The sequence below is a fragment of the Onychostoma macrolepis genome, chromosome 04, assembly GCF_012432095.1.
Source record: "Onychostoma macrolepis isolate SWU-2019 chromosome 04, ASM1243209v1, whole genome shotgun sequence".
In the NCBI taxonomy this organism is placed as follows: Eukaryota; Metazoa; Chordata; class Actinopteri; order Cypriniformes; family Cyprinidae; genus Onychostoma; species Onychostoma macrolepis.
Window position 1 is genome coordinate 5,798,811 of NC_081158.1, and position 16,571 is coordinate 5,815,381.

General features: G+C 38.2%; 1 protein-coding gene across 1 annotated transcript; it reads left to right on the forward strand.

Moving 5' to 3' along the window:
- The first annotated feature begins 277 nt into the window (after positions 1-277).
- Positions 278-9,537, forward strand: LOC131538622 (polyunsaturated fatty acid 5-lipoxygenase-like). Its single transcript, XM_058772563.1, has 14 exons — positions 278-424; positions 2,628-2,826; positions 2,976-3,045; positions 3,388-3,507; positions 3,653-3,762; positions 5,138-5,310; positions 5,478-5,612; positions 5,739-5,942; positions 6,161-6,247; positions 6,651-6,820; positions 6,938-7,053; positions 7,212-7,312; positions 7,415-7,585; positions 8,941-9,537. Exons 1-14 carry the CDS (start codon positions 278-280, stop codon positions 9,118-9,120), a joined length of 1,983 nt encoding a protein of 660 aa, XP_058628546.1. The 3' UTR covers positions 9,121-9,537.
- Positions 9,538-16,571: the final 7,034 nt, after the last annotated feature.

Sequence of the window (16,571 nt, forward strand, 5' to 3'; positions counted from 1 at the left end):
CTCTTGAAATATTTTCTTATTTTTTATTTTATTTTTCATTTTATTTAATTATTAATTTATTATATATTTTTTTCTTTCTCAATTGGGGATGACAATGTTCAGAAATGTGATAAAGTGCACATATTCAGGTATTAACATGACATTTTTGATTGGTGAACAACACCCACATTATGATGTCACAGGAGGTGGAGCAAATTAAAGTAGTCAGAAGTGAACTTTGTATAAATTTACTTGAAACTGAGGATCCAGAGATTGTACATTCTTCCACACAGGCACAATGTCGACCTACAAAGTGATTGTATCTACTGGTAGACAGATGGTTGCTGAGACAGTGAACAGCATTTACCTGACACTGATGAACTCAAAGAATCAGACCAGTAAAAAAACCCTGGTGAATAAATCCTTTTTTTCTCCTTTTGAAACGGTAAGAACTTTTTTTTATTTTTAACAGTTATTATTTTGATGATGCTTTATACTGTGTGTATATATATATATATATATATGCACTGTATACATATGTACTGTATATATATATATACAGTGAGGAAAATAAGTATTTGAACACCCTGCTATTTTGCAAGTTCTCCCACTTAGAAATCATGGAGGGTCTGAAATTGTCATCGTAGGTGCATGTCCACTGTGAGAGACATAATCTAAAAAAAATCCAGAAATCACAATGTATGATTTTTAACTATTTATTTGTATGATACAGCTGCAAATAAGTATTTGAACACCTGTCTATCAGCTAGAATTCTGACCCTCAAAGACCTGTTAGTCTGCCTTTAAAATGTCCACCTCCACTCCATTTATTATCCTAAATTAGATGCACCTGTTTGAGGTCGTTAGCTGCATAAAGACACCTGTCCACCCCATACAATCAGTAAGAATCCAACTACTAACATGGCTAAGACCAAAGAGCTGTCCAAAGACACTAGAGACAAAATTGTACACCTCCACAAGGCTGGAAAGGGCTACGGGAAATTGCCAAGCAGCTTGGTGAAAAAGGTCCACTGTTGGAGCAATCATTAGAAAATGGAAGAAGCTAAACATGACTGTCAATCTCCTCGGACTGGGGCTCCATGCAAGATTTTACCTCGTGGGATCTCAATGATCCTAAGAAAGGTGAGAAATCAGCCCAGAACTACACGGGAGGAGCTGGTCAATGACCTGAAAAGAGCTGGGACCACCGTTTCCAAGGTTACTGTTGGTAATACACTAAGACGCCATGGTTTGAAATCATGCATGGCACGGAAGGTTCCCCTGCTTAAACCAGCACATGTCCAGGCCCGACTTAAGTTTGCCAATGACCATTTGGATGATCCAGAGGAGTCATGGGAGAAAGTCATGTGGTCAGATGAGACCAAAATAGAACTTTTGGTCATAATTCCACTAAACGTGTTTGGAGGAAGAAGAATGATGAGTACCATCCCAAGAACACCATCCCTACTGTGAAGCATGGGGTGGTAGCATCATGCTTTGGGGTGTTTTTCTGCACATGGGACAGGGCGACTGCACTGTATTAAGGAGAGGATGACCGGGACCATGTATTGCGAGATTTTGGGGAACAACCTCCTTCCCTCAGTTAGAGCATTGAAGATGGGTCGAGGCTGGGTCTTCCAACATGACAATGACCCGAAGCACACAGCCAGGATAACCAAGGAGTGGCTCTGTAAGAAGCATATCAAGGTTCTGGCGTGGCCTAGCCAGTCTCAGACCTAAACCCAATAGAGAATCTTTGGAGGAGCTCAAACTCCATGTTTCTCAGCGACAGGCCAGAAACCTGACTGATCTAGAGAAGATCTGTGTGGAGGTGGGCCAAAATCCCTCCTGCAGTGTGTGCAAACCTGCTGAAAACTACAGGAAACGTTTGACCTCTGTAATTGCAAACAAAGGCTACTGTACCAAATATTAACATTGATTTTCTCAGGTGTTCAAATACTTATTTGCAGCTGTATCATACAAATAAATAGTTAAAAATCATACATTGATTTCTGGATTTTATTTTTTTTTTGATTATGTCTCTCACAGTGGACATGCACCTCGATGACAATTTCAGACCCTCCATGATTTCTAAGTGGGAGAACTTGCAAAATAGCAGGGTGTTCAAATACTTATTTTCCTCACTGTATATATATATATATATATACACACAAACATATATATATTAGTGCTGGGCAATGATTAAAATTTTTAATTGTGATTAATCGCAGAAAAATCGTGCGATACAGTGCCCTCCATAAGTATTAGGACAGTAAAGACAAAATTGTTCTGTTTGTTGTGGAGTCAAGACATCTGTAAATATGATTAAAACATTTTTATGAACAGAAGTACAGAATGACATATTTTATTACTAGCTGTTTCAACACAAAATGTTTTACCAACTAAGAAGAACAGCACTTTTATTAGAGTTTCAACCCTCTGTCTAATGTGAGCATAAGTTTTGGGACAAAGTTTAACTTAAAGCCGTTGTAAACGTGTGAAAGCTGTATTTAGTTGCAAATCTCTTGCATGCAATCACAGCAGCAAGTCTGTGACCCATAGACATCACCAGACTCTTGGTTTCATTCTTTGAAATGCTTTTTCAGGCCTTTAATGCAGCCAATGTCTAATAAAAGTTATCATTAAAGGAAATCTCCTTCGACATCCAAGTGAAGAAGGACCTTGGAAACATTGTCCAGGTGAAACTTGAAAAGCAGAAACATCTCATCAATTCTCCTTGGTTCTGTAAGCATATCACAGTGCAAACACCTTCTGGAGACTGCTGTGAGTTCCCCTGTTATCGCTGGTTAGTGGACGAAAATGAAGTGATGATCCGAGAAGGCACTGGTACGTGCAGACTCACTTTATTCATTATCCAGTTTTTAATGAAGCAGTATTATTATTATAATTTAATATTAAGTTGTGATTGAGTCATGTCTTAAGCTGTCCTTTCTATGTGTAATATGTGTGCTATATTTCTTTGTGTGTTAATTTAGCTCGATTGCCTCAGGATGACACCAAAAAGCAAAGAAAGATTGAACTGGAATCTAGACAGAAAATAGTCAGGTTTGATGAAACAGTTGCAGTCTTGAACAATACTCAATTGTTGTAGTTCTTTTAATATTGTATTATAACAATGGTTATAATGACACGTTTTTATTTGTTTATGGTTTAAGTAGGACTAAAATATAGATACACACACATAACTTACAGTGCTTGATGTAACCATAAATGGTTACCATATACCATATATATATATATATATATATATATATATATATCGAGGCAACTGACAAATGTCTTACTTGTAATTGGCTCTACACATTAAAATGGGCTATAAGGTAGCTCACCTTTAAATGAAATTTGGTGTAACTGTACAAGTAAATGTTGTCATTTTTCTTGTTGAAGATGGAAGGAGTGTAGCCTGGGCTTCCCTATGCGCATAGATGGCAAAATGAATGAACTTCCAAAAGAAGTTCAGTTTGATATAGAGAAAGAATCAGCCTTTAAAAGGAATTTCGGGAAAGTGTAAGTTTATGAAACTGTGTCATGGCCACAGACCTTGTTGATTTGTTACAGAATTTTCAGTTTTCCAGAATGAAATTTAACACAAATGCAGTACCATGCAAATAGTGTTCATGTTTCTAATTATACTGTATGCATTATGTTTTAGGATTGAGGATTTAGTTCTTGACAAAATTGATGGTTTCTTTGAGTCCTGGAAAGACATTGGAGATTATAAAAAGATACTTGAGCATTACAATATCAAGAACACTCTACTAGGTTTGGATGACTTTTTCTCTATCAGGAATGTTTGTTCCCTTTCAAGGGAACTCATGCTGTGTCAGAAGTTACAATGCTATAGGAATACCTCTTGAAAGCCTCTGCATGACTGAGTCAGGAAGCAATCTGAAATCAATCAAATGGTGAACATCATAGATGTCATGACCAGGAAGCTATAAAACACACCAGAACCAAACAGTGGTTATGGTTACATGGACACCTTAAGTGCCATGAATCCGAATGTGGTGTTTACATGAACACTAAATAAAGTGGTCAGGTTGATGTGTGCATTATATGTCAAAAGCTTCAAATAGGAATTGATTTTTAACATGCGTACACTGCACTAATATACAGTAATTACTGCTGTTTGCACATGCTATTCTCCACAGGGCTGGTCCCCTACACACACGTTTGTGGGGTTTTACCACCTATAGGGGTCCCATGTGCTGATGTTTTAGTTGTGCTTGCTATGATTTCATACAAGACAGGCACTTGCCAGTATGGCAGAGTGGGTATTAACATTTCCATAGCATCGTAACTTCCCATGCGGTGCAAGTTCCCTTGAAAGGGATGGTCTCGGGTTACGACTGTAACCTTTATTTCCTAAAAAGGGAATGAGACGCTGCATTGCCCTACCATATTTCCTGCATGCCTACAGTCAACTTGCTTCAGCTAATTAGAAGCTAACATTATTTGTTGTGGATGTGCCTATGACATCCCAACTCACCATTGGTCTGATTTCACATGTGCTTCACGACGCTATAACGCAGAGGTGTTCCAATAGTGTCTCGTTCCCTTTTCAGTAAACCATGATTACAGTCGTAACCTGAGACCTTCCCTTTCAAGGGAATTTGTGCAGCATCGGAAGTTTGTTTCTTTTATTCATTTAAAGCTGCAGTCCGTAACTTTTTTGGTTAAAAATGATCCGAAATCAATATTTGATTAAGTATATGGTAATGCTTTTTTCTTCAGTTGGTCAGTACAAACGTGACTGACTTGTAACTTACTTGTTCAGATGACAATATCCGGTGAAAATTCTTATTTGGGTAATATATTCCAAGACATAGACTAATCTGTGATTGTGAAGTACAGTAAATATTCACACCAATGCGGTGACTGCCACACATTCATCTCAAAATATTAGATTAATCCGCACTGGAGCTGTGCCAGAGTACAACCCCACGCAAGCAAGATAGTTCCAAAAGTAACTGCAATTCCAGGTTTTCAAACATAGACGGCGACAAAGAGGCAAAACTTACGGACTGCAGATTTAAACAAAAGATATACCCAAACACAATTGTTGTGGGAAACAAACAATATTGAGGCACATTTTTCATACCTGTAAAGCCAAGTTTCCCCTTTAAAATCTGGACAGTGAACGTGATCCAGGACTGGAATAAGGATTACATGTTTGGCTATCAGTTTCTGAATGGCTGCAATCCTGTCATGATCAGGAAGTGCACAAAGCTTCCAGACAAATTTCCAGTCACACATGAGATGGTCGAGGGCTGTCTGAAGAGAGGACTCACACTACAAGAGGAATTACAGGTCAGAAACAGTAAGACATAAATCACTTGAACAGCTGGTCAATTATCAAATCAAAGACTTCCTTTTATTGTGACTTCCATCACATATTTTTTTTTTTAATATAAAAGACTCATATCAGTGTTATTTTAACCTACAAATAATTTGTTCTAAACTACACACATTTACAGGCAGGAAACATCTACATAGCAGATTATGAAATACTGAAGGGAGTGCCAGCATCTAGCAGCCAGCGCTATCTGACTGCACCCATCTGCCTACTGTACAAGAATAATCTGAACCAAATTGTGCCAATCGCCATTCAGGTATCTGTCTCATATAGAAACAGTATCAAATGAAAACATATTAACTTCAAATAAATGGCCTCTTGCAATAAAATGACTCAATTGAACTAAAAATTGTCCTGTTTGCCTTTATTATATCTGAATCAGCTCAGTCAAACCCCAGGGCAAATTAGCCCAATTTTTCTCCCAAGCGATAATGAATATGACTGGATGCTTGCCAAGATGTGGGTGAAATCGTCTGACTTCATTGTACACCAGTTGGTCACACACCTTCTCAAGACACATCTGTTGGCAGAGGTTTTTGAAATAGCCATGTACAGACAGCTTTCTGCCGTCCATCCCGTATACAAGGTACCTGTATTTCAATACACAGTCATGATATTTAGATTCAGTGCTAAACTGGAGATTGTGCTTTCATGTATGTCAGTTTATTGATGAAGGGTTGTTGGTTCTAATATACTTGGTTTAATTAACCATGGTTTAATGTTAACCAAAAACCTCCAGACATTATGCTTTTGAATCATTTTTTCTAATTTATTTTTGCTTATATTCATTTTTGCTTCTTACAGTTACTGATACCTCATGTTCGTTTCACAATTGCAATCAATGCAGAGGCCCGTGAAAAGCTCATCAGTGAAGACGGGGTCTTCAGCAAGGTAGCTTCACAGCTAATTTAATATATCCATACATAAACAGCATCTTGTTAGAATCCAAAGCAATTCTATTCATATTTGGTTATTTTGGCTTTGTCTGGCAAGCCATAATTTCTGTCTGTGATATAGGTTTAAAGACGCTCACGGTATTAACAAATCTTCATCATGACAAAACTTTCAAAGGCTTAATTGTGTTTAGTTGGCTGGTGTTCACTTTAATAGACTGTGTAAACCAGCATACCTGTGTAGCTCCTAAATATCTAGAAATGCAAAAACATCCTCCAGAATAAAACTTCACCCATTATCCCCTAGATGGTCACTTGAGTAGCCTAAATAAATGCTTACAGTCTAGTTAATTTCTGAAAATATTTAGGCAAAAGATTAACTGTATTCTTGGTATCCAAAGATTAGTAGCATCTGTGTAGATGGGATGGAGAAACTGATACAAAATGGCATGAAGACTTTAACCTACAAGTCCCTGTGCTTCCCTGAAGACATAAAAGCTCGAGGAATGGAAGATGTGCCCAACTACTATTATAGAGACGATGGCATGAGGATCTGGGAGGAAATAAACTGGTAGGTGGTAGGGTAGCAACAGTTTAGATCCTGTACTGTGCAAAAGTACAAATTAGTCCACATATGTGCCAATAAAAATGTTTGACATCCAGAGTATATTGTTCTATCTTTCTGTAGCTTTGTTTCTGCTGTGGTCAAGATCTACTATGTCAGCGATAAGACAGTTCAACAAGATGTGGAGATTCAAGAATTTGTTAAAGATGTTGCCTGCTTTGGCATGAATAATTCTGACAGTGAGTACAGGTTCAACAAAGGTTGAAAATGTCAGTGTGTGTTTGTCTGTGAAAGCATGCATGATTGTTTGTAATCTTATATATTCTATATGCATCGTGTGTATCAAGTCACCTTTAAAAGTGTACACAAAATAAATGCATACTGCCACTGTTCACAGGCTTTCCAAAGTCTCTGGAATCTCGAGAGCAGTTGGTCGAGTACCTGACTGTCGTGATTTTCACAGCTTCAGCACAACATGCTGCTGTCAACTTTGGACAGGTGAGGTTACACACTTTCATATCATCGACAAGAGCCTTTAAAATTGCTAGGCAAAATTCTGGATAATATCTGTAAGCTAATATGTGAGAGTTTATGTTCCAGTTTGACTGGTATGGCTGGATCCCCAACAGTCCTTCCACCATGCGCAAGCCACCTCCTCAAAAAAAGGGCCAAGTGGATATGAAGTATATCATGGACAGTCTGCCTGACCGTGGTTGTTCCAGCGAGGTTCTGGGAACAGTTTGGGCCCTCAGTCAGACCCAGGAGAATGAGGTCTGATTTGCATATACTTTTCACTTGAAATTGCAGAGAACATGGCAGCAGTCTAGTCTAAATCAATGTGAAAAGGAATTAATCATCGGCTTCTCAATCATTTGCATTGATTCTGGTTTGTAGTCTGCAGTTATTTATCATATTACCACATAATTTTACAAGTTCTTTAACACTCGTTCTACTTTTATATCTTGTGGTTTTATATGTTATAAAACATTAAACAAACATCCTGGCGTTGTGAGACATTTAGGGTGCTTTCACATCTGTAGTTTGGTTCATTTGGTCTGGACCAAAGGCAAATAATTATACATTGTAGCTTTTTTTTTAGCCGTTTTGGTTCCTTTTCACACCACACTGTTTGCTCTGGTCCAAACCAGCTGAAACGAACCAAAATGCAGTCACATGACAATGAGAAGACTGCGCTGTTCTTGTGAGTTTTCTAAAGTTGGGACTTGATATGGTCATCAGACCAAATTTCTATGAGGCTCCGCACCTCCTCACAACCCCAAGTTTGTCCGCGACCTGCCATGCTAAACTGCAAACTGTCAACAAACACTTCCTCATCCCATAATGCACAGCGCAGCTGACTACGGCAGCTGGTGTAGTCCAAAAATGCGCAATTCTTTTTGCAGTTGGGTCTGTTCGAGGTCGGATCGCGTTCTCACCACAAACGAACCGCTCCAGGGTTCGTTTGAAAGTGTGCCGAGACCACCTCTTCAAGGAGGTCTCGGTACGCTTGTTTGGTCCGCTTTTGGTGCGCACCCGAGTGCAATTTCTGCATTCTCACCTGCCCAAACGAACCGCACCAAGAGGGAAAACAAACTCTAGTGCAATTCAACCAAACTAAATGAGGCAGGTGTGAAAGCACCCTTAGACAATGAAATGACACGTATTTCAAAATGTTTCACTTGATTTCATACACGTAGTCAAGAATTATAGTTCGGGAAATGTCTAACTAGTAAAATGTGTACAAGTTGTCACAATAGAACAGAATGCACCCTGTTTATTTTCTTTAGTTTACAAAAGCACATTGTTTTGTTGTTATTAAGACTATACAGAAATAAAAGTAGACCCTTTGCAGTTTCAAACGATACCAGCACCGGTGCGGGCTTCGACCCCAGGGGGTTAAAGAAACACCGTGAATAAAAATGCTTTGCAATGTTACACTTCATTCCAAGAATAACATCCATTCAGTTTTTTCCATGTTATGAGCACATTCGTTCCTGTGGTGATTTATAAGCTTGTCTGAGTGATTGACAGTAACAGAGGGGGTGGAGCTTAAAGAAGAATTGGTTTACCTTGTAAAAAGAACAAAATATATTGTTCTGTTTTCTAAAGACCTTACTTTTTTCCAGCTGTTCTTAGGCATGTATCCAGAAATGTACTTCACAGAGCAACCAGTGAAGGAAGCCATAAATACGTTCAGCAAGAAACTAGATGAAGTGACCAACATCATCAAGAGCCGGAATGAAGAATTAACATTGTCTTATTTTTATTTGTCCCCAGACAAAATCCCCAACAGTGTTGCAATATGAGGAAATATTTGCAGAAACATTTTGCCAGGCCTAACCATAGTGTTTACCGGCCAATGTATGCTTGACATAGAAAGAAAGAACAACTCCTCTACTCAAAAAAGAAAGTATTGTAAAACACAGAGCCTGCCTTTTGAGGCACTTTTTAAGAAATGATTAACTCTTGATTAATTCTTCTTGAATTGAACGTGTGTATTCATTTATTCATCTTTTGATTCGCTCATTTATTCATATTCTTTATTACTCATGATAAATTGTTTGTGGTGTATTTTAGATAATCATTTGACTCATTTTTATTGATCTCTAGCATCTGCGTTGATTTGGTGCTGATTATCTTTTTTTTGCGGTTGCTGTTTGGAGGGAATATTGTTCCAGCTTCATTTCTTTCAGTATGAGGGAGGTTTTCTCTGATAGAGCTTAGCTGATAAAGGATTGCTGTCATGGACATGAAATAAATGTTTTATGAATGCTGTCAAAGAATTGTTTGGAGATCGTGAAGATCTCTGATTGCACTTCACATGGTGGTTACGTTTGTTTTCCTTTTTTCCCTTGGGAACTCTCATAATAAAGAAAGCTTTAATAAAATTAAGAGAATAATGGATTTATTACATCTTACTGTATATCAAGATAGATTTTTTTTTTCTGTGATCTCATGACAACTGTTTTCTTTTTTCATCATAACAAAAGCAATTTTTTCCTGATCTTTGCCATTTTATAAATGTTACAGTATGTTTACCGTAGCTTTAGCAGTGAATTATGCCAGGCCATATATTAATTCATGTTTGTCTGTTCAACTGGAGTTCAACTATGCCTGCCATGTTTGAAAAAGCTAGGTTAGAGTGGTTAGGGGGAGATGCCCCCTTGGAGTAAAACATTACAGAATACTCAGCCCTACCCAGACCCAGCGGCTTTGTGAGTGTTTCCAGGACAGCCACGGACCCAGTTGATCAGCTACTACGTCTTCGGCAAGGAGACTCTTCAATTGAGGAGTATGTTCATCAGTTCTGTGAGGTGTCCTATCAAGTGTGATTTGATGAATTCATATTAAAAGACATTTTCTGTTGTGGACTCAATGAGTCAACAAAATCATGGTTACCTGGAGTGGAATTTGACTGTAGTTTGAGGAACATTATGGGCTATGCTCTTTTGTTATGTGGCTCTCCTTTCACATAACAACATCAGCAATCTCCGACAGCAGCAGAGCTTGACCCATGAACCATTGAACCATTGACACTCTATTTACAACCTCAATTAGGAGTGTCAATGGTCCATTTGAGAGATAGGTGGTGGTAATGCACTTATAAGTCTGCGATCCGCCGTAAAGCAAGAAGAAGAAGACGCATCACGCGCCAGCTGTTGACAGCGCTCAGGACAGTTGGACAGTTGGTAAAAAATGATATAAATACCGTTCAGTTTCTTGCACAGACCGATCGTTTTGTGTCTTTAGACCTCAATGTATCGTCATGAGCCACAGGGTTTAATTTGGTTTTGTCAGTGTATGTTTTTTTGTCTCTCAAAGCCGTGAGTCCCATTGACTGGCATTATATGACTGACAGACTGCAACGGTTTGAGTTAAAAATCTTCGTTTGTGTTCTACAGAAGAAACAAAGTCACCTACATCTTGGATGTCCTTGGGGTAAGCAGATAAACATCAAATTTTCATTTTTGGGTGAACTATCCCTTTAATGCAGCCTACCAATCCTTTAACGGATTTGAATTATAGAAATGCAAGTGTGTATTATGTGTAAGCCAGGTTAAAGAGATTTTGATATTCTAGGTATTATCAAATGGGCAGAGTTTTGAGATCGTAGGGAACGTAAAGGACTATAATGCAATAAGAGCTCACTCAAGTATTGAGGAGCTATACCATTCAAAGTTTTATAAGTAATTAGCAAGATTTTAAAATGTATACAATGTTTAATGGGGAGCCAGTGCAGTGTTGACAGAACCGTGCTAATATGGTCATACTTCCTGGTTCTAGTAAGAACTCTAGCTGCTGCATACAAGCTGGAGTTTAGATTATATATAATCTAACCTTGAGGTCATGAACGCATGAAATAACATTTCTGCATTTGACATTGAGAGCATAGGGCATAATTCGGATATATTTTTAAGATGGAAAAATGCGGTTTTACAAATGCTAGAAACATGTTTTTCCAAAGGAAAGATTGCTATCAAATAGCACGCCTAGGTTCCTAACTGATGACGAAGAATTTACAGAGCAGCCATCAAGTGTTAGACAGTGTTCTAGGTTATTACATGCGGAGGTTTTTGGTTCGATAATTAACACCTCTGTTTTTTCAGAATTTAGCAGTAAGAAATTACTAGTCATCCAGGTTTTTATATCAACTATGTATTCCGTTAGTTTTGCAAATTGGTATGTTTCATCGGGTCACGAAGAAATATAGAGCTAAGTATCATCAGCATAACAGAGAAAGCTAACAACCATGTCTCCTGAATATATCACCCAAGGGTAACATGTATACATGAAAAGTAAGGGTCCTAGTACTGAGCCTTGGGGTACTCCATATTGCACTTGTGATTGGTATGATACCTCTTCATTCACTGCTACAAATTGATGGCGGTCAGGTAAGTACGATTTGAACCATGCCAATGCATTTCCTGTAATGCCAACATAATTTTCTAGTATTTTCAAAATAATGTTGTGGTCGATAGTGATGCAATACTGTGGCTGACGGCTGCATGGTTACAATTTTATCTCTAATAGTTTCGATTTTGGAACTAAAGTAATTCATAAAGTCATTACTACTGTGCTGCTGGGTAATGTCTGTACCTGCTGATGTTATATTTTTGTTCATTTATCCACTGTATTGAATAAATACTTGGGGTTGTGTTTGTTTTTTTCTAAAAGAGATAAAGTAATCAGATCTAACAGTTTTTAATGCTTTTCTGTAGGATAGGGTACTTTCCTGCCAAGCAATACGAAATACCTCTAGTTTTGTTTTCCTCCAGCTGAGCTCCATTTTCCGGGCTGCTCTCTTTAGGGCACGAGTGTGCTCATTATCCCACGGTGTTGGACTCTTTTCCTTAATCTTCCTTAAGTGTAAAGGAGCAATCGTATCTAAAGTGCTAGAAAAGAGAGAGTCTATAGTTTCTGTTACATCATCAAGTTGTTCTGAGCTATTGGATATGCTGAGGAATTGAGATAAGTCTGGAAGATTACTTACAAAGCAGTCTTTTGTGGTAGAGGTGATGGTTCTACCATATTTGTAACGAGGAGTTGAATTTACAGCTTTAGCTATATGGAATATACACGAAACTAGATAATGATCTGAGATATCATCGCTCTGCTGCAGAGTTTCAACACCATTAACCTCAATTCCATGTGACAGTATTAAGTCTAGAGTATGATTTCGACAGTGAGTATGTTGAAACACGTGTTGTCTAACCCCAATAGAGTTCAGAATGTCTATAAATGCTGATCTCAACAAATCTTTTTCATTATCAACATGGATATTAAAATCACCAACTATTAGGACTTTATCTGTAGCCAGCACCAACTCAGATAGAAAATCAGCAAATTCTTTAATAAAGTCTGTATGGTGCACTGGTGGCCTGTATACAGTAGCCAGTACAAACATCACAGGGGATTTATCATTAACACTTGTTTCTCTGGATAACGTTATATGAATCACCATTACTTCAGATGAATTATACTTGAAACTTGACCTCTTAGAAATACTGAAATAAGACACAAACCTAATATTTGCAACGCGTCATGCAAACACGTCACCCAATTCGAGTTATTCACTTCACCTGGAGCAAATTCGAGTCATTCCACATCTTTGCATTGATTTTGTATGTGATCTATTCATGCAAATATTCACACTACATTTGCATAATTGGTGTGAAAAGCTATAAAAGACAACTCGCTTTGCTGGAAGATTCGGCAAACCATGCATTGTGCAGAGAATGCGTTTTCAAAGACCGCACTGATCTGTGTAGTGAGAGCACAGAATGGCTTCTCATTCGGTACCGCTTTCTTTGCCATGATTTCAGTGAGGACATATACATTCACGCAATTTATAAAGGGAGGTGTTGTCACCATACAGTATATGGTTCATCGGAGGCGTTTCTGAATGCAAATGACCATGAATGTGTTTGAACATGATGCTTAAAAACGTGAGGATTTATCAACAATGATTATTGTGTGCGTAAGAACCGTGTGCACACATTTGATAGATACAGATTTGTTTGTACTTATACACATTCTAACTTTCATTCGTAGGACAAAATATAGAACCTTTTCTACGCACTGTTCATAAATGAGAGCCCTGGTCAGGACAATTGGTGAAAGGAGCTTCTGCACTGGCCAATCAGTGGTAACCATACTTATATGTAATTTCTACGGTGGCCAAGAGAGCTCAATATGCTGCAACTTCAGAAAACACATGCAAATAGAAAAAGCACCAGAAAATCAAGAAAACATCTTCATCAGTTTGACAACAGGTGCTGCAAATGCTCACAACACAACCAAATAAAGAATTTTATTTGCAGTGCGTTTCTTTATGTGTTTGTGTTGTGAGCATTTGTAGCGCGTGTGTTGTCAAATTGATGAAGTTGTTTTTTTAATTTGCAGGTGTTTTTTTTTTTTGCAGTGCGTTTCCTTATTTGTTTGTGTTGTGAGCATTTGCAGCGTGTGTTGTCATAGTGATGAAGTTGTTTTCTTAAATTGCAGGGATTTTTTTTCGATTCGCATTGACAAACCACTGCCAGTGACAGCGAATTATATGTGTCATGAATCCTGCCCATGCACTTTTGTTCACTCACCACCAGAGGTCACCTGCTCACCACATGGACTCTTGCACCACACTACTGTTGCATTTTCACCAGACTACAATTCCCATCATCCATTGCACTGATTGCACACAGCTGTACCAATCACACGCTCACACCTGAGAACTATCACACAATCACACAATCACACACCCTACATAAACCATGGACTTCCACTCACAGATTGCTGAGTATAGTCTAGCGGTTGTCACAGTCTTTGCTGATAGCTACTTTATGGAGCCTTACTAGTTTCTTTATCTTAGGCTGCATTTACACTAGTGGTGGGCAAAGCGAGGCTTCGTGAAACACTGAAACAGTCGAAGCAAATGTGTCGAGGCTTCGAAGCAATTCGACACCCGTCTCTACGGTGGCACCTAGTGGTCATTTTCAAGTATTGCTCTGAAACAGTTTCGACAGAGAAGCAGTTAGGCGAATATACGAATTATAACCTATGTTGTGTTCGTTGGTTCGCCAAGTGATTTGGGGGAGTGGTTAGTGTTCATGACTGGAATGTTGTCACCCTGGTTTCGAATCCCAGGTGAAGCAGTAATTCATAAAATTATAATAAGCATTTAGAATTTGTGTTTTTATTGTTCTGCTATTCTAATGTGTTGAAACATTGGTCTGACATCTGAATGAACTCTCTATGAATAAATGTTATTTTGGTCATGAAAAATGAACATTAATAAAAGACATCAAGCCAAAATTTTTATTTTTATTTTTTATTTTTTTTACATATAAAGATTTTTATTTTAAAATATGGATTTTCTAAACCGTGTCTCAACACTTTGTGATCTGAATTAGATTTCACACAATGTATGCCTTGCTTAGATGGCCCAGCAGTGTCAATAGCAGGCCTAGGTACAGGGACAATGTTAGCATCCTCTGCACCCCCCAAAAGGCCAGGATGAGTGCTCCTCAAATGGCCCATCGTGGATGTTGTATTATTACAGTAGGCTAGCTGCCTATCACAATACATACATCTCACTTTATTTTGTGTTTCCAAATGGAAATGCTCCCACACCACAGATGCATGGCATCTCTTGCATGGAGCTTCCATTTATTATGTAATCTATCAGTATGAAATAATCTATGTATCAATTAGCCTATGATATCCTATCTCTAACTTGCTGTGCTTGTCAGTAACTTATATTAATGTATATGTATGCCTATATGAATGTATCAGTATATTCATCCTAATTATCTGTCAATGTCTATAGCCTATATCTATCAATATCTTAATAATAACTTTTCATCTAGCCTAAATATAATTAACAAGATTACACTATAAATATCACTATATATCGCAAAATCTTTCTCCTCTCACAAAAACCCATGAAGTGAAGATGCGTTAACTTCACTTTTATACTTTGTGGGAGTTAGGTTGAGAAAGATGTGCGATTGTGTGATTTGTTCCCGACCCTGTCAATCAAACGCTGATTCGGCAGGTATGCCACGTCTCGAAACACTTGTGACACGCCCTGATGCTTCGATCGCCTTAGTCACGTGACATGGGTGTTTCGAATCGGAGTCGCATTTGCAGGGGAATATCCGATCTGACCGCTTACACGGCAGGCGCAAATGCACGGATCCGATTCATATCTGATTTATTTTCACATATGAATGAGGCCTGAAACCGATCGGAGAATATATATATATATATATATTTATTTATTTATTTATTTATTTTTCCTGCTTACACGGTCGTGGGCCATATCCGATCTGTGCCACATGGGAGGATCTTTATCATTATAGGGTGGTTGTGTACACACACTGCCAACACACATTTCAGTTTAAGTCCATGTCACATCCGATGACCACTTAAAGCCACTTTGTAACTAATTTAGCGGTATGCTTAGGGTCATTGTCCATTTGGAATACCCATTTGCGCCCAAGCTTTAACTTCCTGACTGATGTCTTGAGATTTTGCTTCAATATTTCTACATAATGTTCTTTCCTCATGATGCCATCTATTTTGTGAAGTGCAACAGTCCCTCCTGCAGCAAAACCCCCACGACATGATGCTGCCACTCCCGTACTTCACAGTTGGAACTGTGTTTTCAGGCTTGCAAGCCTTTTTCTTCAAATGTAACGATGGTCATTATAGCCAAACAGTTCAATTTTAGTTTCATCAGACCACAGGACATGTCTCCAAAAATTAAGGTCTTTGTCCTTGTGTGCATTTGAAAGTAATAAAAAAAATCTCAAAAAAAAATTATCTCTCTCCTTATTCTAGCATTTAGCAAAAAGAAATAATTTTGGTAATCCTAACTAACCTAAAACAGGAAAAGTTTTGTCTGATTTAATGTCAGACTGTATAAAAAGACACACAACCATTTTTTTCACAGTGTATGTAAACTTCTGGTTTTAACTGTAGTTCCATGGTGGTGAAGTTGCATTCTTCCCAGGTTGAGTAGAGAATGACAAATTTCAGCGATGCCATTCTGACTTAATTGTTGTCGGGAGAGTCCTCTCTCCTGGATGTAAAGTTCACAACATGTTTGTTGTAGTCAAGGCCCTGGGCCCTCGAGGTTCAGCTAGCACATCAGGGCACGAGAAGAAAAACTGAAGTGGCAAAACGAAGCAAACGACGAAGTCAAGAGGGAACACAAGAAGCCGTTTCTCATTTTGTTACATTTCTCTTTGCATTACACAAA